The sequence below is a fragment of the Mizuhopecten yessoensis genome, unplaced genomic scaffold (genome assembly GCF_002113885.1).
Source record: "Mizuhopecten yessoensis strain PY_sf001 unplaced genomic scaffold, ASM211388v2 scaffold4477, whole genome shotgun sequence".
NCBI classification, from domain to species: Eukaryota; Metazoa; Mollusca; class Bivalvia; order Pectinida; family Pectinidae; genus Mizuhopecten; species Mizuhopecten yessoensis.
This window is the reverse complement of record NW_018405566.1, coordinates 182,470-208,381: the sequence shown is the minus strand read 5'-3', so window position 1 is coordinate 208,381 and position 25,912 is coordinate 182,470. Positions and strand designations below refer to the sequence as shown.

The following is a 25,912-nucleotide window of genomic DNA, read 5'->3' as shown; positions in this document are numbered from 1 at the left end:
GGCGTTTTTCAAGAGATATAGAGGAGAAAATACACGACCAGACCGCGACTCGGACCCGAGATCCAGTGAGCTCTTTAAGGATCCCCGTCCCACCCAGAGCAAAACACTAAAGAATTCCACTGTCGTTTTTCAGTGTTAGAGTCACCTGCCCCTGATTACCATTTCGGCAATGTTGTTATCTTTCCTTGAATAGATTTCGTTTGAATAACGTTTCGACTACAGAGTTGTGTCCCTTGCGTTGAAAATCTCCAATCGCAAAAGTGAGGGGAAAAAGGCTGTCGTAACGATGTAAACAACGTCGCCTTGGCAGTCATGGCAGACACGCAAGCCCGACAATAAAAAAATCGAAATTTCATGATTTCCCAAATAATCTGAAGAAAATCCTGCAAGGTATGGGTTATTGTTCAGAAATAATATGCTTATGCAATAGAGATGCCGTAGACACAAACAACAATGCCTCATTACGTTTTTAGGCGGAGGGACGGGGATCCTTAAGGACGCTCTATTGAGAAACATGATAAAGTCCAGTTCCACTACATTCCCTCCTCATTATTTCAAGTGTTGGCCACCGCATAAATCTCTATACATTCAGTACTTGAAGCAAGGGTTGGTCACAGGCTGGTACTACAATTTAATTAATCAAAAGTTTCATTGTCATTCCAGGTATTTCTTTCCATTTTTTTTCCATATATTAGTAAACCATATCCTAAATACTCTAATTACTTTTTATATTTTTCTGAAAAGTATACTTGTATTTCAAACCGAATACATTGTCATAAATATAAAATGTTCTTAGTTAAAAAAAGTCGGATAAAACACGTGGAAAAACATCCTGAATATCAAAAATTCAAATTGAGTCATAAAGAAGCTAAGACAGAACACGAAATAGCTAAATGCCTTGATATTCTAAGATAGGGAACATCATTCCTGTATTAGTTTTAAGGCTGGAGACTTAGTGTCTTTATAAGCAGTGGAGAATCGAGAGATCAAGAAGATTGTGACGATGTTGTAGTGAAACATATACGTTGCAGGTAGCTGTAAGTGCTACTAGGATCATACGTACATGTACGGAAATCCTATACAAATAGAGTCGATACACTGCCTGCTTGTTGCAGATGTTGACTTTGACTTGCATTTTATACACCAATGACTTAATCAAAGGGAAATCATTCAACCCCTATGTAAAGTTAAGATGAAATTTATATTAAGATGAGTCCATATCCTTGATGTAGCTAGGATAACTCTGCTCAATACATGTTTAAAGCTGGATTTTAGATGCCGAAAACAGCATTTCCTGTAGTTATGAATAGGTGAGGTGGAACTACATGTACATATAGACAAATCATAACACAAAGCGTTTGTAAACATTGTCGAGGCATAATAGCACAGCGCACTACATAAGGACACGACAACGCACACCGGAGTGTTGATTTTTTTGTTTAATGGGACTTATCTGTTAAATCCCTGTTTTGTAATTCAAGATATTCATTGGTTTAAACAAAGGGATTAGTTTAAACTTTATTTTAATATCGGAACAATATTTCTGTAAAGCAAATATGATATACATGTAGGATTCGAAACAAGTACAGTGTACAAGGTACTTATGCTAATTACCGTCTCCTTAGGGATTAGACAACAGGCATAGCCTGACAAAGGGACCAGTCGGTGTTGAAACGTTCAGACACGTTTAATACGAACAATTGGGTGGTCGGGTGGTGCAGTGGATAGCGCACTCGCCTTTCACCAAGGCGACATCGGATCGATTCCCTGATCGGACGTGAAAAGGTATAGGGTCACCTGCCCGAACACATGGGTTTTCCCCGGGTACTCCGGTTTCCTCCTATCCGGGCCAGCAAGAGTGATTAATAAAAGTTGAAATAACTTGTTTCATATTTTTTGTAAAAGAAATAAAGTTTATATATTACGAACATTGTTTGTGTCTGAAGTAACACCTTGATGTAACAGACATAGCCTATAAGTCTTCGTCTTTGAAATATAAAGCTGTCACACTGGAGATTTACTGTGGTTACACATTAAACACAATTTTCACTCTAAGTTGAATTAACTGGTCCAGTCCATCTTTGTACAATAAAATATGTTATAACTACAATTTTCACATGCCCATAAAAGAAAAAATTACTTGGGGAATCTAGAAAAAGAAAAATGAATTGCTCGATAAAAGTGATTGTTTAAAGCGCTAGAGGACTGCATAATAGTACTATGTTGTTAGTTCTGTGTTATATGTGTACATACGACGAATCCGGTTCAAACGGCCGCACTGCAGTAACGGCCCTAGTAAAAGCGGCCCTAGTTAAAACGGCCCCACTCTATATATAGTATATACTGTAAAGCACTGCAAGTACTACTAGTGCGTAATACAGGTACATAACTTGATATTATGTTAATAAAGTTACATGCACTTTTAAGAAATAAAGATATGTACAGATAAAAACATTATAATTGTGTTTGTGTTTTCATTGATAGTTGACCCTCCTCAGTCTCAAATACCTTTGCAATAGTGTTTTCTACTTCAGTGTTTAATTTAATTTAATTATTTAGAGAAAAGAATTAATTAAAAAAAATATTGAATAGAATTTGAAAAAAAATGTTACAATATTAACTAATAATAATTTAGATATGGGAAGAGGGTCTTTCTTGTTTTAACAGAGTACCTCGGAGTGACTCAATTAAAACAACAATTAACGGGATTGGTCAGAGAGTGTAATAAATTAGACGAATGTATGGCAAAATCTTCACATATCATTTGAATTTGAATAAGACTTTCAACCATGAGACCAGCATTAACGAAATGTTTAGAGTGCGACAGTGTTATCCGACCTGCACAGCATGCACTGCAGTGCGATGGCTGTAGTAGATGGCAGCACAGAACGTGTGGTACCGGTAAGTGATATGAAATATGTATAAATGTCAATCACAGAATTACCTAATTGATACATTACCGTGCATGGTAAGATAGGATGATTTTATATAAAAGATAAGAAGACATAATCTTACTGTTGTATCATTGTTGTTGTTTAACTTAGTAATTGTCAAATTAATCATTACGTTATAATTGTCTATTTATTGAAATATACATCAATGTTCATATATATATATATATACGTCCCGTTATACTTTTCTATTTATTGAAATATACATCAATATACTTGTCTATTTATTGAAATATACATCAATGTTCATATATATATTTGTCCCGTTATAATTGTCTATTTATTGAAATACACATCAATGTTCATATATATATATATATACGTCCCGTTATACTTATCTTATAATTATTATGTTCATATATATATATATACGTTTCGTTATACTTGTCTATTTATTGAAATATACATCAATGTTCATATATATATTTGTCCCGTTATAATTGTCTATTTATTGAAATAAACATTTTAAAAATTACATCTTATAATTATTATGGTCATATATATATTTGTCCCGTTATAATTGTCTATTTATTGAAATATACATTTTAAAAATTACATATTATAATTATTAAGGTCATATATATACGTCCCGTTATACTTATCTTATAATTATTATGGTCATATATATAATCGTTCCTGAAGAGCGTTGGGCACGTCTATGCCCCGAGAGCGACGGCTGAGCAGCAGTAGGGTATCCTATAATGTGAACAGTTTTTACAGATTTGGACATTTATGGTTTTATAATTTAAAACATTGTATTCAATTTGGACAATTTTTATAGTGAAACTTCGGTAGTAACTTCGGCAGACTAAATTCGTGTGGCTCTTACAGAGGGGGCCTCCACGTGGCAAGAGCTGGACAACAACAATGTATGCATTGGTGGCTGACACCCTCGATTTAAATTCACTAAACATAAATAATAACTATCTTTTTGGAAATAAATTGAATGCTAGCTTAATTTAAAATCCAATCAAATTGTATATCACGATTTAAAAAGTAGGGCCGTTTCATCTAGAGCCGTTTTTTTTTTTTTACAGTAGGGCCGTTTTAACTAGGGCCGTTTTTTTCACTGCGGCCGTTTTGACCTAGATTCCTGACACGCTACGGCCTAATGATTAAGACCTAACATGAACTGTAAGCTCATGTACAATGTAATAGCTAGCACACAGCTCAATTCTGGAATGACACGAAACTATCATCGGCCGGGTTGTTATTTTCTGAATACCATAATTGTGAATAGACGGCAAATATAGAACCGTAGGACATTCTATAAAGCAATAATTGCACAATTAAAATACAAGGGGATCGTCTCCAAAGGTATAAGTGCATACAGAAAGTAAAATTAAAGGGCACAGCGTGCCAATATTTTCAAAGTTTTAACTTACAATTGATTGCAAAATATAAATACACCATTTTTGAAAATAACGTGGTCTAGTAATTTTCATTTAAATATTGACAAAGAGATTATGTTATATCAGTATCTGCTTTCAACGTCGCTAAGTAAATAAGAAAGAAAATAGCGTATATCTATGCAACCAGACATTAAGGACACATGAGTTATACGAGGTTAACATCCCGTCTCTGGTTTCTTTAGAGGTCTTGGTATCACCGATCGTACGTGTCACGATATCATTAGTTACCTTTGTTAGATAACGGGGACACATTTAACTGCAGTGGACTATTATTGTCACTGCAAATTAAAACTTGAATATTCATTGACATGTCAAAATGATCCACATTATTTCACATTTTCGCTGACCTTGCGTTTTCTGTGTAAGTCTTTGTGTAGGTGCTGTAACTGACGCTTTTTTAAGTTTAATAAAGCAATCACGCCTGCATCTTGGACGTCAGCATATTGTACATGGTTACCTTTTTGTTTCGGGTGTTATGGTTGTGTTAACAAACTACGTCATATAAACACTGCTCAGCAGACGGCGTACGAAGTTTATTTCTTCTCAGGAAATATACGAACGTTTATGTATTATGTTTTTTCTTTCTTTTCATGTTAACGTTGAATAGAATCGTTTTTTTTGTAATTGTTTATTTTTCGACGATTTTTTCATAATACATATAATCATGAAAAGAAACACACACACACCCAAACTTACAGAGCATATATTCTAGCACGAGATAACTTAATAATCTACACATGCACAGGTTTACATTATACAACCATCATATTCTGCATATTTATTTATTAAAACATTTCCTCATTCTCCTACCCCTAGATGATATGCGCTAAGAATAATAGTTTAAACTTCCAAGCCTAGCATAGTATATGTATCACTGTTCACCAACACACACACACACACATATCACAATGTGTACATGATCATTTGAGCACTGATATATCTACATTGTGGACACTAATACATGTTACTGCACTGTAAACATGTTCGATAATAGCCATGCTACATACAAGATTTGTTAAGATAGCTTTATAAACTGAATAGTAAATGTAAATTTGAAAAACAGAAATACGATACAATAAGTGGTGTTCCTATCATTACTAATTAAAAACAACACGCAGTGAAGAATAGAAAATAGACAAATATCTTCGTGTCTTCCTCCGTCTTTTGTTTCAGCAATTAGGCAGGCATTGTGTGTAGACATTACTGTATTAAATGTAGTTTGTTTGTTACAAATGTTTTACTAGAAATCATAATATATCGGATAGATGTTAATCAGTGTTTGGGCAAAAACCTATGTTGAACTTTTATGTGAGGACATTATCTGAGAGGGGATGTACAATGTATCGTAGTTGTTTATACTAGAAATCAACATATATCGTATAGATGTTAATCATCATTTGGGCGAAAACATATGTTAAACATTGCTAGAACGGAACGTTACTAGAACGGTACTAGAAATGACCGGTACTAGAACCGAACTAGAAAGGAACGGTACTAGAACAGAACGGTACTAGAATAGAACGGTACTAGAATGGAACGAAAACATCCAGAAGGCAGCAATAGTCTGATGGAGGTAACTAACTCTTGTTGATGGTACCTATCAAATTTGGTATTTGATACAGTATGCCAAAAAGGAACTCCCAATCCATCAAAGAGGACAACAACAGAAATCCACATATTATCAGAGTAGAAACCTGGTCCACATATAACCAGAGTAGAAACCTGGTCCACATATTATCAGAGTTGAAACCTGGTCCACATATTCTCAGAGTAGAAACCTGGTCCACATATTATCAAGAGTTGAAACCTGGTCCACATATTCTCAGAGTAGAAACCTGGTACACATATAACCAGAGTAAAAACCTGGTCCACATATTCTCAGAGTAGAAACCTGGTCCACATATTCTCAGAGTAGAAACCTGGTCCACATATTATCAGAGCAGAAACCTGGTCCACATATTATCAGAGCAGAAACCTGGTCCACATATTATCAGAGCAGAAACCTGGTCCACATATTATCAGAGCAGAAACCTGGTCCACATATTCTCAGAGTAGGAACCTGGTCCACATAATCTCAGAGTAGAAACCTGGTCCACATGTTATCAGAGTAGAAACCTGGTACTCCAGTATAGCTTATATCCATGTGAAAGAGTTTTGATGTCTGTCACGAAATAAGGAGACATCGGAGGTCATCAACGACCTTTGACACAAAGAACGGTAATAAGGTTCGATAAGTGTTTCATTTGACGGACATATGTTTGTAACTTAGATAGAAAATAGGCAACAATTAACTTATATATGACCGAATGTTAATAGAACTATTTATTCATCGGCGACTGAAACTCGTATTTAACTCTATTATCTAACTCTCTTTTGTACATTTATTAAATATTAAAAAAAGGTCTAGTTCATGGTGTCCCTCCCCCGTGAAGTGTCCCGATCTCGCTGATTGGTACGGATTAGGACAAGAATATTGATCACCCATACAAAATAAACAAGTCTGTACTCCAATAAGGAAATTTATCATGTATAATGGCACGCGTTTGAAAATGTTGATCATGGGGAGGTCCTCGCCTTTTAGCCTATGTCGTCGGTGTGGTGAGATTGTGCTAGGCGTTGTCTGGTAGTCAAGACTTGAGTTGTGTTAACGCGTGGGGACAGGTCATTATTGGCAGTGGCAAAGCAAAACATTCACGTAACACAATAGCACTGTATTTACACAAGGTAGGTGTGTACGGGTAGGCGGGATCACTATTGACAACGCCATGGCATCACAAGACAGATACAAAGAGGTCATTATTCATCACGCTTCAGTAAAACAAGTTCTTCAGTTCTTTTAAACGTTTGAAATGGAAAATCTTTAGAAAAGAGACGCACGAACATGCTAAATAAAGTGGTGCCGAGCATGTACAATTATAAACGAAATTAATGCAGAATTGTAAAAGACCCTTGTAATAGATGCCTTTTTGGAAAGGACTGTCGGTCTGTGTTTATACATGCCGGTACATAAGTTCTGTGTTAATGTAACAGGACGGGTAGTATCATGACTAAAATAAATGGCGCCAAAACTGTGGACGCAGTTAGAAGTAGAAGTCCGTAGTAAACACATAGAACATTGGAAATCAAGACGGATAAGACATAGTTATACCCCATACACATACAAACAACACCAGAGACATGGTGTCATAAAAGCAGAAGACAGAAAACGTTTCTGTACCATGCCCCGTACACATAAATACACATATGACATTTGAAACAAAAGAAAAAACAAACAAACAATAAGACGTTCTTAAAAACTGAACCATATAAAAAAACGGCCGAGAATGAAGAAAGAAAAACATAAATATAGCACAGTCGGATTTGGAAACCACACCTTTTAGTTATAACCCGTACATCAGGCAAATGACGGCTTAGTCATATGGACTGTCTCGATCACAAACACATTCCTCAGGTTTTGTTCACCTTTAAATAGATCTGCCTAGATCCCATATCTGAGTACAGACTCGCCTGTAATCAATCAGTATCATAAAAAGAAGGTCATCACGAAAAGTCATTGTGGTGGGACGATACATAAGTAAACAACTATAGCTTTCCTGTCCCCCCTACGGTTACACGTAGCCGGCGATGAGAAAATATAATCGGTAATGCATACTTGTCTGACCTTATACATTTGGAATGTATCATTGGACATAGATAGACATTGTTCCGACCTGATGGAAACTAAAAAATAAATCAAAATCTCTATCACATTACTGCTCACACAACAAACGCGACCACCTTAAGGGTATATGGGGGTTTCATAAAGCCCCGGATGTAGAAAGTGTCCATTTAAACTTTTGAAAACAAATATTAAAGGTACGAAAAACTACATGTAATGATTTAATATACTGTGAGTTGGGAAGGTTACATTTGTTCGTAAGTAGAAAATTAAGAGTGTTTAAACATTGGTTGAAATAGAAGCAGACGGATAATTTGATTTTGAAAACATGTTACGATGAGTGTGTGACTGAGAATGATTTGTGGGTAAGAAATATTAAGACTGAGTTAGCAACCTTAGAACTTAATTACATGTTTTACTCTTCATTACCATTTAGTAATGTTTCTTTTAAATAATAGAACAGAGACTGATAGATACTTCCAAACAAAGCATATTGTCAAAAGTATCGGCTTCTCCTCCGAACATAATCCGCACACCGCTAGCTTCTCCTCCGAACATAATCCGCACACCGCTAGCTTCTCCTCCGAACATAATCCGCACACCGCTAGCTTCTCCTCTGAACTTAATCCGAACACCGCTAGCTTCTCGTCGGAACGTTTACATTCAGGAACAAAAGAAACAATTTGACTAAAAACACATGCTTTATTAATCTAGAAAAAATTGTCGCCTTAACGTATTCGCCAACAAGAAAAGTGTCAGAAATATAAGCATCACACTGAACAGTACACACGAGATTAGCGGCCCCAGTGTCTTGAATGGTGATTAAATAAAGATTATAATGAGAAAGTATCACTCGAATTCTAAAATATCTTTCTAAGGCAAAATAATAAGTTAGGGGATATCTGTAAGTTGAGGATGGTTCGTGACAATGGGGCCGCCGTCTACTAGCAGTCAGTCCACGTCTTCTCATTGTTTTCAGCAGATAACAGAATTTCACTCTCCTCCAGACATTGATCGTTCCAGAGTTTGAGGAGAAGTTCCGGTCCCACCCGGTGTACCGTCACTAAGTTGTCACTCTTATAAACTTTACTGTTAATGGGAGACACAATATTGCTATTAAACCCCTCAATCAGATGGAGACTTTTACCGATCCTCTCGACACACAGCGACACAAACACATCTTCCAGATAGAAGAATGGTAAATGTTTTGATACCTTGAAAACCTCTTTCACCATGGCCATACTTGTGACGTAACCGGTCCCGGCACAGTAACCAGGGTAACTTTTTCTGGGATAATACTGGTACGACACGAACCACTTAGACGTTTTGTCTCGTACTGGGTCTGCTTCAGGCATACACTTCCCTCCTATTGCTGACTGAAGTTGTTGAGAGTTATCCCCGATAGCCTTCCTTAAACCAGGCATATTAACGTACATGTCGTCATCTGTCTTCATCAGGTACTGCGCATGCGCACAGTGTGTGGAGGCCCATTTAAAAGCCATCATTGTTTTGATTGTCAAATTTATGTATGAATCTTGGAAGTCTTCCTGAAGAATGTCGTCGTATATTTTACTTTCCTCCAATAAAGCGGCGTTGGCCTCCGTATCATTCAGGTTACCGAATATAAAGGCGTAACGGACATCAGCAGTGTTATTTTTTGTATATGTAAGCCAGGTCTTTCTATACGTGTCTCTTTGAGCTCGGCCTTTGTGGATACTGGCAATGAGGATTAGTGTGTGTATCTCTGGAGAAACAGAACTTGTTTTACAAACTTTATCACTGTTGATGAGAATTTTGAAATCATGAGAGTTACAGTTGTAGCATTGTTCAGGTCGATATCGGAGCGCCTCGCTTTGGTTGTAAACTGGAGTGACGTATCTTGATTTATGTAGTCTTGGTATTTGAATGAGGACCACCATGAATGTCATGAAACAGATTACGAATAAAAGATGTCGGGGGCTTGCCTTCCTCTGTATCTGAGAACACACGATCACCCATCCCTTCTTGATCATGCCGTTCATGTCGGCCATATTGAATATTTAAGTCAACGACAAGTTTCCCGCAAACTAAAAAAGCTTGGTCCAAATATAGCTCCACTTAGAATGTATCAGTATAAAACCAGTTCATGCAGAATGTTTGTAGACCTGTCTGAGGTCTGAATATTATTACGTATCAGGTTAAAATGCCAAGAACTAGTGAAGTGTTGGGGGTCCTTCTGACACCATTGTTATTCTTGGAGGTCACGATGAACCTGAAAAATACAAAAATATAGATTTTAGTGTTTGTAATAACGCAAAATAATAACCCGATACATGCACATTGATTACTCCTGCCTACACCCACTCAGTTCTAGACTACTTTTATTTAAAGGTCACATTTTAAACTCCCAATTTTGGTAATTTCCATTGCAAACTGGTCTGTTTTGAAAAAAAAAGTGTAAAAAAAACAAAACATTCCGGGATGGCTTCCCTAATACTTACGCAAAAGTCACATTACTGATTGATAGATAGCGGTTATAGATGATCGATTGTAAATATGTTAGTAATTTCATTTTCCTCCGAAATTGATAAGTAATTTCATGTTCCTCCGAAATTCATAAGATACTTGAATAAGTGAATTATAATGATTCGTGAGACGCTCAGTGCTTGTCTAGTTCACTTGTGACAGAGTTTAAATTATTTGAACACTTTACATGTTCTGGTAAGTTATTGATTACGATGTACCGCTTCGGTTCGTACATGTGGCAGTAACTATATTTTCTTTTCACAATTGTACACTGCTAGAAAATAGTTTCAGAACATTTCCTCTGTTACCAGATTACTGCGATAAAACATGACATGATTTCAATAAACCAGCGACTTATTTTTCGTATTATCGAGGAATTAACATTTCTCATCATTGTCTTCTGTATGGTTGAGACAAGACTGACGAAGATGACATGGTTTTTTCACTTACACAACTCCTTCCAAACTAATCTGTACTTACACATTTCAATGTAATGTTATCTGTATGTACCTCTATGTTGGACGAGGATATCATCACACCTACAAGGACAGATGTTACCCGCACTTTTGGTTATTGTTCAGATCACAATTGAACTACAGGTAATGAACTGAACAGAGGTACCAGTTTCACTGTCTATTTAGTTATGTGTAACAAAAAAAATGAAACATATGTATATATTTACGTGAATTGTTTAACTGTTTATATATTTAAGGATTGTTTGACTAGTTTTATTTGTAAGGATTGTTAAGCTATTTATGTTTGTAAGGATTGTTGACGTATTTATATTTGCTAAGTTATTTATATTTTTAAGGATTGTTAAGCTATTTATATCTGTCAGAATTGTTAAGCTATTTATATTTGTAAGGATTGTTAAGCTATTCATATTTGTAAGGATTGTTAAGCTATTTATATTTGTAAGGATTGTTGACGTATTTATATTTGTAAGGATTGTTAAGCTATCTTTTTGTAAGGATTGTTAACTACCTATGTTTGTAAGGATTGTTAAGCTATTTATATTTGTAAGAATTGTTAAGCTATTTATATTTGTAAGGATTGTTAAGCTATCTGTTTGTAAGGATTGTTAACTACCTATGTTTGTAAGGATTGTTAAGTTATTCATATTTGTAAGGATTGTTAAGCTATTTATATTTGTAAGGATTGTTGACGTATTTATATTTGTAAGAATTGTTTAGCTATTTATATTTGTAAGAAATGCTTAGCTATTTATATTTGTCAGTATTGTTTAGCTATTTATATTTGTAAGGACTGCATAGCTTTTTATATTTTTCAGAGTTATTTAACTATTTATATCTGTCAGAATTGTTAAGCTATTTATGTTTGTAAGGATTGTTAAGTTATCTATGTTTGTAGGGATTGTTAACTACATGTGTTTGTAAGGATTGTTAAGCTATTTCTGTTTGAAAGGATTGCTTAGCTATTTATATTTGTAAGGATTGTTTAGCTATTTATATTTGTCAGTATTGTTTAGCTATTTATATTTGTAAGGACTGCATAGCTTTTTATATTTTTCAGAGTTATTTAACTATTTATATCTGTCAGAATTGTTAAGCTATTTATGTTTGTAAGGATTGTTGACGCATTTATATTTGTAAGAATTGTTTAGCTATTTATATTTGTAAGAAATGCTTAGCTATTTATATTTGTCAGTATTGTTTAGCTATTTATATTTGTAAGGACTGCATAGCTTTTTATATTTTTCAGAGTTATTTAACTATTTATATCTGTCAGAATTGTTAAGCTATTTATATTTGTAAGGATTGTTAAGTTATTTATATTTGTAAGGATTGTTAAGCTATTTATGTTTGTAAAGATTGTTGACGTATTTATATTTGTAAGAATTGTTGAAGTAATTATATTTGTAAGGATTGTTAAGCTATCTGTTTGTAAGGATTGTTAACTACCTATGTTTGTAAGGATTGTTAAGCTATTTATATTTGTAAGAATTGTTAAGCTATTTATATTTGTAAGGATTGTTAAGCTATTTATGTTTGTAAAGATTGTTGACGTATTTATATTTGTAAGAATTGTTGACGTAATTATATTTGTAAGGATTGTTAAGCTATCTGTTTGTAAGGATTGTTAACTACCTATGTTTGTAAGGATTGTTAAGCTATTTATATTTGTAAGGATTGTTAAGCTATTTATGTTTGTAAGGATTGTTGACGTATTTATATTTGTAAGAATTGTTTAGCTATTTATATTTGTAAGAAATGCTTAGCTATTTATATTTGTCAGTATTGTTTAGCTATTTATAAATGTTAGAATTGTTAAGCTATTTATGTTTGCACGTATAGTTTTACTCTTTACAATTTTGTGAATTGTTTAACCATTGTATCAGTAATTATTGTTTATACTATTTATATTGTCGTGAATTGTTGAACAATATATATTGTTGAAAGAAGTATTTTACTGTTTGAATTGTTATGAATTATTTAACCATCTATATGTGGTAGTATTCTGTAATTGTTTTTATTTTGAAGAATTGTGTAGAATTTGTTTAACTTTTTATATTGTTATGAATAGTTGTGTAATCATTTATATCTGTAAAGATTGTTCAAACGATTAATATTGTTGTAAATTGTTTAACTATCAATACTGTGTTAAATTTGTTAAACCTTGTTTATCACATAACTGAGCCGTTTTACTATGTCGTACGGCCATGTCATAAATATGGTATTACACACGTGTAATAANCATATTTGTAAGGATTGTTAAGCTATTTATATCTGTCAGAATTGTTAAGCTATTTATATNCCATCTATATGTGGTAGTATTCTGTAATTGTTTTTATTTTGAAGAATTGTGTAGAATTTGTTTAACTTTTTATATTGTTATGAATAGTTGTGTAATCATTTATATCTGTAAAGATTGTTCAAACGATTAATATTGTTGTAAATTGTTTAACTATCAATACTGTGTTAAATTTGTTAAACCTTGTTTATCACATAACTGAGCCGTTTTACTATGTCGTACGGCCATGTCATAAATATGGTATTACACACGTGTAATAAAGACTAAAGGTGCTGCGATTTGTCAAAACGGTGGGGACATTTATTCCTACGTTGTTTTAATAAACCACATGACACGTTACTGCTATTTTAAATTAATCTGAAATGCTCGCTATGTCATTATTATTTGCATTGCATCTAAAACTGTTCATTAAATAAAATCTGGAACCACTTTGCACTGCGCGGAACGACATTACTATGATGACAGTACTTTGGTGTTTACCTATATAGAGTCAGATGATAACACATAAATGTGTTTGAATTTTGTTTCTTCAAATTATGAATGTTATGTGATAAAAATATCATGTCTTATTAAACTCGTTCAATAATTTAACGCCTAAAAACTCGTGTCATATCTAATTATTGAACTCGTCAAGTAAATCCAATAACACATGGATACTCGTTTAAGATAATATGTATATCTGTAAGGATTGCTCGACTCTTTGTACTGTTATAGTTGTTAGCCATTTTAATTGCAAGGAATGTTTATCTAGGCAGTGACAACCTGAAATTGAGTTGTTAATGTCAAAAAATCCCCATTTAATACGAAGATCATACGTCACAAACATTTATATGATAAATAAATAAATATTTATTAATTTCAAAGACTTCTCCTGCAGAGGTACAAACTCCATCATACGTAACACACACTTGTGTAATAATTTAAACACCGTTCGTACGAGAAGGATCTGTAGAAAACGTAGAATTTTTTAAATATTGGCTTAAACTTAGAATTTCGGACAATTGCAATTTAAGGTTGTACACCTCTGAGAAGTCAAAAAATTCCTGTATAAAACATTTTTTCTTATATGGATTTTTGGAAAAAGGAGTTAATGGCATAGTAGACAAGAGGCCCAAGGGCCTTAGCGGTCACCTGAGTTATATCATAGATACTGGTAGCTTTATTTTATTGTTTAGATGTGATGTGGAAATCAGCATGTAAACTAAGTGAAATACAATACTTGTCATGTCATCAATGGATAAGAATTTGAAAATATTGGTAAATGTTCCCTTTGGGGCCCCGCCCTAGCCCCTGGGGATGGGGCAGGAATCCTAATTTTACAAAGTAAAACTCTCATTTACCCAAGATGATTCTGACTAAGTTTGAGCAATTTTCTGCTGAAAATGGATAAAATATATACCGAAAAGTGTTATTTCCCTATATNTTTTCATTTAAATTATGGAAGTAAAATTTCTTAATCTTAATTTTTTAACTCAGAAAGCCGATTTTAGTTACCCCTACCCCCTGTTTTTTAATGAAAAAATACTCATTTTTTTACCATTTTTTGCAGATTAAACGCTTGATATAAAAAGTTCTGCTATTAAACTGTTTTGAATATTTAATGAAGTAAATGAAAATATGTTTCTCTTTCTAAAGCATCCACAAAAAAGGGGGGGGGGGGGGGGGGGGCAGTGTGCTTCTTTTTTTGTCCCATTGTAATTTTCGACTCTGTTGCATCTTATTTTTATCATATTGAACATTATAAACTTGTACAGCAAAATTGAACCTGCTACAATTAAAAATGGCGACACAATGACAATTTAAGTGATCAATCTTGTGTCAAAAAAGATGAAATGTTTGCCTTTTTTGAAGCGCAAGAAATACACATTAATACACATTTTCAAAATGGCCGCCGAATTGGTAATTGTTTTAAATTACAAAAACCCGTTTCACCAGATCAAAACGAGACTTTAACGTGATTGAAACATCAGAAGAGTACATCCTTAAAGGCTTGTTACGATGATAATTATGCTTGAAAAGGTCAGTGACTGGACAAATAACATGAAAAATGAATAATATAGGTTAGGTTTGGGATATTTATGGCAAACAAAGGGTAATGAAGGTCAAATCGTTAATATTGTTAAATGTAGAATGCATTAGGTGTTTTGGTTTAATTAATGCATCTGCTAAGTGTTCTCTTTATAAATGGATCTGTGGATTTTTTTGTCTTATACAGTATTTAATTAAATCTATTGGATTCCAAAATATAAAACAAAATGCTAAAATTCGGTTGTCATCGCATACGTTGAATATTGAAACGGGTAGATTTCATGGTTTAGAGAGAAAAGATAGAATTTGTATATATTGTAACACTGGCGATATTGAAGACGAATATCATTTTATTATTAGATGTAGTCATTATACTGATTTAAGAAACCGTTTCATTAAAAATATTATTATCATAAAAACCTAGTATGGCAAATTATTTAGATTTGATGACCACAGGAAATAATAAAGAACTGTCTAATTTAGCCAAATATCTGAACCAATGTCAAACAAGAGGTCCAGTGGACCTGTATCGCTCACCTGGTTTTATATTTAAGTCATTACAACTGAATGCATTAGAACATCTTTATATGAAATTTCCTCAAAACCAGACAAGTACTATGTTCTAACCCAACTGGGACCACAATATCTGACTTTCAACTAATCAGAGGCCTCCATTGAGTTGCCATGTTAACAGATTTTGAAATAAGTAATATATCATATTACAGGGTGTAATTAGACAATACAAATATAAGCTTTTATAAACCTAGAAACCAATTCATGAAAACTATACCATAGAATATGATAATCTAGCTGTACCATTTCTTGGGACCACATGGGTCAATTCAACCTCATTCAACTAAGAAATGTATGTTCTTCCTCAATAATGTGTTTGACCAAATTTTGTACAATCCACTCGGGGATGTATGCGTCTTAAAGCAAAATATCAGATAACATTCTCGTTTATTTAGGAAATGATTGCCCTCCCCCAATGAGGTTTCAGAGCAAATTTGGTTAAAATCTTCCTTGGCGTTTAGGAGGAGATCCGTTTTAAAGCAAATTTAGCTAAGTTCCCCTTCAGGGCCCCGCCCCCTGGTCTCAGGGGTCGAACCAACCTCATTTATTTAAGAAACGGTTGCCCTCCGCTAGTGATGCTTCAGACAAAATTTGGTTTAGATCCTCTTTGGCGTTTAGGAGGAGATAGGTTTTAAGTTGACGACGGACAACGACGACGGACGCTGCGTCACGGCATAAGCTGACTATTGTCCTTCGGACCAGGTGAGCTAAAAAGGAGATGCAATACTGTTTAAGATGAAAGAAATCACTCTCTACACTTTCTCTGTAATTTTATCGTGTATGCATGGTCGGAAGGTTGTATTCTCTGTTTGTATATATCTGTACTGTATAATTTGCACTGTAATAAATATATGCACTGTACTTATAAACCGCAAGGTTTAAGGTAATAAAGAATGAAAAAAGTTACAGGATCAAAATGTAAGAGCTGGTGGGAGGAACGAATGTCGGGGTAATGTTTGCTTAGACCAGTCCACGTCTTGAACATGTACAAGGCACGTCGATTTTCATAATTCTACAGCTTTTGGAGGAAATCTGAACAAAATTAAACAAACCGAATCGTCTTAAGTTTACAAAAGAAAAGCTAATATTGACATTTGTTGTTGCCAACTCTAAATGTTAAAAATAGCAGGGCTTAGAGGCACAAAAAACACTGGTCAGAAGACATGAAGAAAGTTACTGACGTACTGCAACACGAAATAGCTTGACAGGGTAACACAAAGCTTGGGTCTTCACTGATGGAATGCTACATGATATATACAGTTGTACCAAGGCACAATTTTCAAACAGGTAATTGCTTGATCAGTTTAAAACATTGCAGACAAAAACACTTTTAATAGATCCTTATACGTTTAATCAACGTGGTATAGAAATGTCTCGTATACGGACTGAACAGCACTTTTTACAATTCCATATGGTATGAACATATACCTTCAAATATTTTACTTATTACTCACCTGAATAAAGATATTCCCTAATATTTCCGATATTGAATTGTTTATTTCGTCAGTGCAAACGACATTTGTGGAACAGCCTAACGTTATCAAAATGTTTGATTCAAGTGGTTGTCTCATGTTATTCGAGGCGGGAGGAGAAGCTTCGAAATGACGCTGATCCAATTACGTACATGGCCCTATGCACGCAATTTCGTATGGTAAAGCTCGAAGAATGCAGTGGAAATTTAAATATATATCATACAGAGTTAAGATTATATAAGCTATACTTCAGGAATAGCCTTATAAGGATGTACGTCTATTTCCTCTGCTAAACAATCAGGGAGTCAGCTCTTCATTTATGTAACTTTTATCAAACTGACTTAAAACTAGTTTTTAGAAGATTTAGTTTGGTTAGTATAAGTCAAATCGAATATTTTCATCCGGCAAATTTTGTAAAAAACAGGAAAACATACTATTCAGGTGATATTTTTAATATGAACCTCTTATTTTTTTTATTGTTACAGCGCTGGCCACAGCCGGTCGCCTGGTCGCCAAAGGCGACCAAAACCTTAATAGGGCGACTAGAAATTGTCAAAAGATGGATGTTACTGGCCCAAACATAAATCTTTGGGCGAGGACATTATTATTCTCAAAATCGTAGTTTACTACCATAAATTAACCACCCCAACTTCGGAAATCCTGTACTCTCAAGGGTCTGGGTCACGCCGTTAAAACGTGCAAGTGCATCAGAATTGACACAGACGGTACCGGTCAACAATTTAAGAATCATCACCAAAAAGTCATCCTTATAACGTGTTTTGCTAGATTATATTCCTGTATGAATCTATACGTTAATTAAATTGACCATGCCATCTTTAGATTGGTTCGTGTCGATAAGGCCGACCTATCAGCCTTGTTGAGTGGGAACAGCTAGCCACACATACGAGACGGGCGGTTTAGCATACAGGTCACTGATAACAGTGTTGACACACAGCTAGTAATGAGTACAAGGCCGCCCGGGGCTACAGTTTGGCTGTTTTGGCTGTGTACCCGTGTGTACGAGTGCAAGGCCGGGGCTACAGTTTGACTATTTTGGCTGTGTACCCGTGTGTACGAGTGCAAGGCCGGGGCTACAGTTTGGCTATTTTGGCTGTGTACTCGTGTGTACGAGTGTAAGGCCGGGGCTACAGTTAGGCTATTTTGGCGGTGTACCCGTGTGTACGAGTGCAAGGCCGGGGCTACAATTTGGTTATTTTGGCTGTGTACCCGTGTGTACGAGTGCAAGGCCGGGGCTANGGTATTTTCTCCTTGTGTGTTGACGCTGTTATATTTGTATTTGTGTGATGATGATGAAGTATTTTCCCTGTTGTTCTGACATTTGTTTCTGTGTATTGACAGTGGTATTTTCTCCTTGTGTGTTGACGCTGTTATATTTTTATTTGTGTGTTGATGATGAGTTATGTTCCCTGTTGTTCTGACATTTCTGCTGTGTATAGACACTGTGGTATTTTTTCCTTGTGTATTGACAATGTGGTATGTTGTACTTGTGTATTGACATTGTGGTATTTTGTACTTGTCTGTTGACTCTGTGGCATTTTTACTTGTGTGTTGACACTGGGTTTGTTTATGTGTGTTGATACTGTGTTATTTTTTTCTTGTGTGTTGACACTGTGACATTTTGTACTTGTGTGTTGACACTGTGACATTTTGTACTTGTGTGTTGACACTGTGACATTTTGTACTTGTCTGTTGACAGTGTGGCATTTTTACTTGTGTGTTGACACTGGGTTTGTTTTTGTGTGTTGACACTGTGACATTTTGTACTTGTGTGTTGACAGTGTGGCATTTTTACTTGTGTGTTGACACTTGGACATTTTTATTTGTGTGTTGACACTGGTTTTGATTTTGTGTGTTTAGGCTGTAGTATTTAATCTGGTGTTTTGATGTTTTTTTTGTTTTTGTGTGTTGATGAGGTATTTGTCCTTGTTGTGCTGACATTGTGGTATTATCGTTAGTTGTATGTAGACGTTACGACTTCGTGCTTTCAAATGCTGTGTGCGACACGGCCGACGATTGTTTGTCCAACCAACCTCTAAATCAATGTTTGAAAACGTTTACAAATGTACTCGCATTCGGATACAATGTACCGATTAAGGAAATTATTACACATGGTATGATTAGAACTGAAGTACAATTATGTTGTATCCTTAAAACCGGAAGTAATGCTCCTTGACGATTAGAACTTTACCTGACAGAGTAATCACAATCGAAAATAATAAACAATCCGCCTCCGAGGTTGGAAAACTACAATCTGACCAATCATTTCAGTCATAATAGGGTGGTATTGGGTTTGTATGGAACAGAAACCGCATTATGCTGTATGCATATATTGCCAGTTGATTGGTGTGTATTCAGAAAGGTTTTCAAGTACAAAGTGTGATAGGAATATAGACACATCGCTGTACATGTGTTAATGGATGTTAGTAGATTGCCTTTTCATTGATAAAAAAACAACAAACAATTATCAATAGATGATGTTGTGTACATGGACAGTACATATGCAAGACCACACACTTGTGCTTTTCTAACGAATCAGAAAGCACGAGTTTATTGCGCGGACAAATATATATTCAATACACGTCCGCGCAATAAATGAGTGCTTTCTGATTCGTTTGAAAAACACAAATGTGTGGTCTTGCTTTTATCACATACCTTCCGTATTCGGTAGAGATCGATACAAAGATTTTATAAACTTTGATATTTTTTTGCTAATACCGGGAACTTTTCAATTCGCCATGACAAGGGGGTTCCCATAAAAAGTAGTTCCGGCTAGTAGGCAAATACAACATTCCGTATTGCACATGGTCTGAAAATTGTTTGTATTACTATAACAAGATTCAACAGGTATGTGATAAAACATAATTCGAGCTAGGTACATTTCGTTATTAATCAATAATTTTCGATTGGCCCTCATTCTTGTATTCTTTGATCTCATACAGCTTAGAACTGCGTTCCGTGTTCATATCCCGTATGTGTAGATCAGTTCTCGAACGCGAGCTGTTTGGTCCATCGGGCCTGATTTCTTTTTTTTTTTTGAAAAACATCAAGAACAAAAATTAAAACTGGTAAGATACTCAGCGACAAGTCTAGTTTAAAAACCATTTTGTTCAGTAAAAGCAGCAGTAAGCATAGAAAACAAATGACCGTTTACTAGCGATGTGACAGCACACCAACGGACAAATTTCTAAGAGAGTCCCAACAGCAAAGAAGGAATAGGAACAACAGCTGAGTCTGAGAATGGTAACAGTGCTTTGTTCATTTAATCAAAGTGTAGCATTAGAACAATAATGATCCTCGAACTTTTTGTATCTAAAGCATTAGAATGTGTAATCAATAATGATCCTCGGACTTTTCGTATCTAAAGCATGAGAATGTGTAATCAATAATGATCCTCGAACTTTTTGTATATACAGCATTAGAATGTGTAATCAATAATGATCCTCGAACTTTTTGTATCTAAAGCATTAGAATGTGTAATCAATAATGATCCTCGGACTTTTTGTATTCAAAGCATTAAAGTGTGTTGTACCAATAATGATCCTCGGACTTTTTGTATTTAAAGTATTAGAATGTGTTATCAATAATGATCCTCGGACTTTTACATACACACTACATACTACATACACACAACAAACACACAACATACACACTACGTACACACTATATGTTCGTACACACTACATACACACTACATATACACTACGTACACATTACATACACACAACATACACACTACATACACACTATATGTACGTACACACTACATACACACTACATATACACTACGTACACATTACATACACACTACGTACACACAACATACACACTACATACACACTACATGTACACTACATGTACACTACGTACACATTACATACACACTACGTACACACAACATACACACTACATACACACTACATGCACACTACATGTACACTACATATACACTACATATACACTACATACACACAACATACACACTACGTATACACTACATACACACTATATACACACTACATACACACTACATGTACACTACATATACACTACATATACACTACATACACACAACATACACACTACATACATACTTCGTAAACACTACATACATACTACGTACACACTACATATACACTACATACACACTACATGTACACTACATGTACACTACATAAACACTACATATACACTACATACACACAACATATACACTACATATACACTACATGTACACTACATATACACTACATATACACTACATACACACTACATATACACTACATGTACACTACATGTACACTACATATACACTACATATACACTACATATACACTACATACACACAACATACACACTACATACATACTTCGTAAACACTACATACATACTACGTACACACTACCTACACACTACATATACACTACATACACACTACATACATAATACGTACACATTACCTACACACTACATATACACTACATACACATTACATACATACTACGTACACACAGCATATACACTACATACATACTACGTACACACTGCATATACACTACATACATACTACGTACACACTACATACATACTACGTACACACTACATACGCACTACATATACACTACCTACACACTACATATACACTACATACACACTACATACATAATACGTACACACTACCTACACACTACATATACACTACATACATAATACGTACACACTACCTACATACTACATATACACTACATACATAATACGTACATATTACCTACACACTACATATACACTACATACACATTACATACATACTACGTACACACAGCATACACACTACATACATACTACGTACACACAACATACACACAACATACACACTACGTACACACTGCATATACACTACATACATACTACGTACACACTACATACGCACTACATATACACTACATACACACTACATATACACTACATATACACTTCATACACNCTCGGTCTTTTACATACACACTACACACTACATACATACTTTGTACACACTACATACATACTAGGTACACACTACCTACACACTTCATATACACTACATACACATTACATACATACTACGTATACACAGCATACACACAACATACACACTACGTACACACTACATACACACTACATATACACTACATATACACTTCATACACACAACATACACACAACATACCCACTACATACACACTACATACACACTACGTACACACTACATACACACTACATACACACTAAATACACACTACGTTCACACTACATATATACTACATACACACTACATGTACACAACATACACACTACGTACAAAATACATACACACTACATATACACTACATACACACTACATATACACTACATACACACTACATATACACTACATATACAATTCATATATACTACATACACACTACATGTACACAACATACACACTACGTACACACTACATACACACTACATATACACTACATATACAATTCATACACACAACATACACACAACATACCCACTACATACACACTACATACACACTACATACACACTACATACACACAACATACACACAACATACCCACTACATACACACTACATACACACTACATACACACTACGTACACACTACATTCACACTACATACACACTAAATACACACTACGTACACACTACATATATACTACATACACACTACATGTACACTACATACACACTACATATAAACTACCATATACACTACACACTACATACACACTACATGTACACAACATACACACAGCATACACACAACATACACACTAAATACACACTACGTACACACAACATATACACTACATACACACAGCATACACACAACATACACACTACATACACACTACATATATACACTACATATACACTACATACACACTACATATACACTACGTACACACTACGTACACACTACATATACACTACATGTACACTACATACACGCTTTACTTATACGTCACAAACATAAACACTGTTCTACATCGATATAGATAGCTGCTAATTATAAGTTAAAAATCAAACGTATCCCGACAACCTCATTAAATTATATATTAAAATAAATTCTGAACTAGTGAAAATCACCCAGCTACGCAGGCAGTTTCTAACATATACTTGTACCGAACTGCCACCTGAATACACCTGACCCCAAAAAAAAGTCGTTTATCTTAACGACGAAATACGTGTTTAGACGATCCATGTACCCGAGCTGACAAGTGACAGCGAAACAGTCCTGATCTGCTGTTTATCGTGGACGTAACATGACTCATCCGACCTACGATACGCACGTGTAACCCGACAAGGACACTGTGAACACATCTTCTTTTTTATGTTTTTCTTTTTTGAAAACAAAAAAAACAACAATTTGCATATTTTTGTTTGTGTGGCTTAGCAGAACGAGGACAATAAATTACTACAATGAGTCTGGACAGGAAAAGAATACCCACACCCTCTTGGCTGTCCGCTTGTCATACCGCCAATTCCTCGGCAACGGCTGGTGCGAGGATGTTAAACGATGATACAATATATTTTGTTTGTTTGTTTGTGTTTTACGCCCTAATAATAGCTATGGTCATTGAAGGACGTGCCAGGTTTTGTTGGTGCAGGAAAGCCAGTGTTCCCGGAGAAAAACCCAAGACCTACGGCCAGTACCTGACGACTGACCCTGGTGCACCAGGCTCTTCAGGAGAAGTTGCCTTTTAAAGGCAGACCTCCGCCAATTTCCTCCATCGTGTCCATTTATTTAGCCTAATGGTGTAGCGTAGCAAATAATTGAAATCTAATCTGTCATTCAGAAGGAGTAAAGTTTTAAATAAAAAAGTTTGCCGGTCAGATGAAGGGCGCTGTATCATAGAATATGCTCTTTTGGATCAGGTGAACTGAATAAAATATAATAGTACAATAAATAAAAAGGAAATGAAATCTAAATGTTTAGTTTTGGTCTTTAGAAGATGGCCGTTCAAGCAGATAGTGGTCTGCATACATAAGTTAACGGTGACGTGTACAGTGGAAGATGGTGAGAACCAAATCAATGTTATTAATGACCCGAGTGATATTCTCGTAGATTTCTTACCTGAGGTTGACCCCCTACCTCCTGTCAGAACTAGACTCGCGGTACTTGTTGTGTATATGTTGACCCGTTTACTTAGATGTTTTTTGAAGTTCTAGGACTCGATTAATTTATCATAAACTTTAAAGAACATGTTATAGTCTACCGCTTGGTTGAAGACTGATTCATCCATTTATATTAATGTTCACATGATCAACAAATACAGTAGTTACTATAGCCCTTTGAAATGAAATAAAACAGCTTCGTTTTCTGAAAGATTATATTACCTTTCTCATATTTCTTATGTCAGTTTTTAATTTACATAAATCAGTATTTATTTACCTTGAATTTTAACCCTTTCACCCCTGTGTAACTTCAGTAGACTCTACTGTGCATTGGTCAGGAGGAGTCCATTATGGTCTGCAGGGGTGAAACGGTTAATATTAATCACAAGATTTCTAATACAAGTTTCAAGTTTCGAACATGAATTTAGAAAAAATGAAATATGAATAGCACATATGTTTTTCTTGAAAGAAGTCGTTAGTTTGACAGTTTTATAATTTATTAAAAGGATATTTGAAACATAAGGTTTTACAGTGAAAATAAAGTGTTTAAAATAACAAACAATGGTCGTTTTCTCATAGAACGTAACACTAGCTCTTACGCTTTTCTTCATGTGACATCACAATATAGCATATTTTCTCCCAACATTTTGGACAAAAGATGAATTAAGTTCTTGTCTATATATATATTCAAGCAATAAATGTTTTGGCAAATGTTGTTATTGCCCTATAACACACATTGCTATTGATGACAATTTTAATAAAACCCGGCCGGGCATTAATGTAAGCTTTTCCGATATAGAAATGTGTGTTATAGGCCCATAACATTATTTGCTAAAATATTAATTATTTATATTAAATTTTTGATAGAGAAGTAACGCTTTATTTAGTTATATTCCTATAGGGCTGTTTTGACAGCGTTGGACTTGTGACGTCACATATGTGGGCTACCCATATCGAGGCGATATGTGAGTTTATCAGATAAGTCGCAATATCTCGGAAACGGAGTCAACTACGACGTTCGCACTTTCTTAGCTTTTTATTGTATAATATGAAGTATTTTCGTAGCTTTATATAGCAAAACGTTCAGGGTACACTAGTAAATCCGGACAGCCCGCGAGCTTAGGATCACCAGACCGTCATACTGCGTTGTGTTGATGTGCGTGTGCTCAGACTATTGTACAATCGATTATCGACTATCCGATGTGTTGTAGTGAGGACATTCTATTGTAGCATTATCAGAACATGCAGTATTTGTTGAAGCGGGTATCAGAGCACAGTCAGCTAAAGTTACCCAGACGTCACTGGCCATTTACCGCGGGTAGTTTCTGTTTCATGTGTCGTGACAAAGTTCAATCC

The 25,912-nt window shown here is 35.0% G+C and overlaps 2 protein-coding genes across 5 annotated transcripts in view; both read right to left on the bottom strand.

Annotated features, from left to right (window-relative positions):
- The window catches only part of LOC110449070 (beta-1,3-galactosyltransferase 5-like), a 130,630-nt gene that overhangs the window by 79,446 nt on the left and 25,272 nt on the right, over positions 1-25,912 (bottom strand). The gene's annotated exons all lie outside the window — the stretch shown is intronic.
- The window catches only part of LOC110449071 (beta-1,3-galactosyltransferase 1-like), a 53,145-nt gene continuing 35,936 nt past the window's right edge, over positions 8,704-25,912 (bottom strand). For 3 of the 4 annotated variants that reach the window (XM_021495664.1, XM_021495665.1, XM_021495663.1), the window contains exon 2: positions 8,704-10,272. In XM_021495664.1, coding sequence (XP_021351339.1) covers positions 8,966-10,051 — 1,086 coding nt within the window. In that variant the 5' untranslated portion in view covers positions 10,052-10,272 and the 3' untranslated portion in view covers positions 8,704-8,965. Of the gene's footprint in view, positions 10,273-24,833; positions 24,853-25,912 lie in introns of those variants that run through there. The other variant, XM_021495666.1, reaches the window with a different exon arrangement.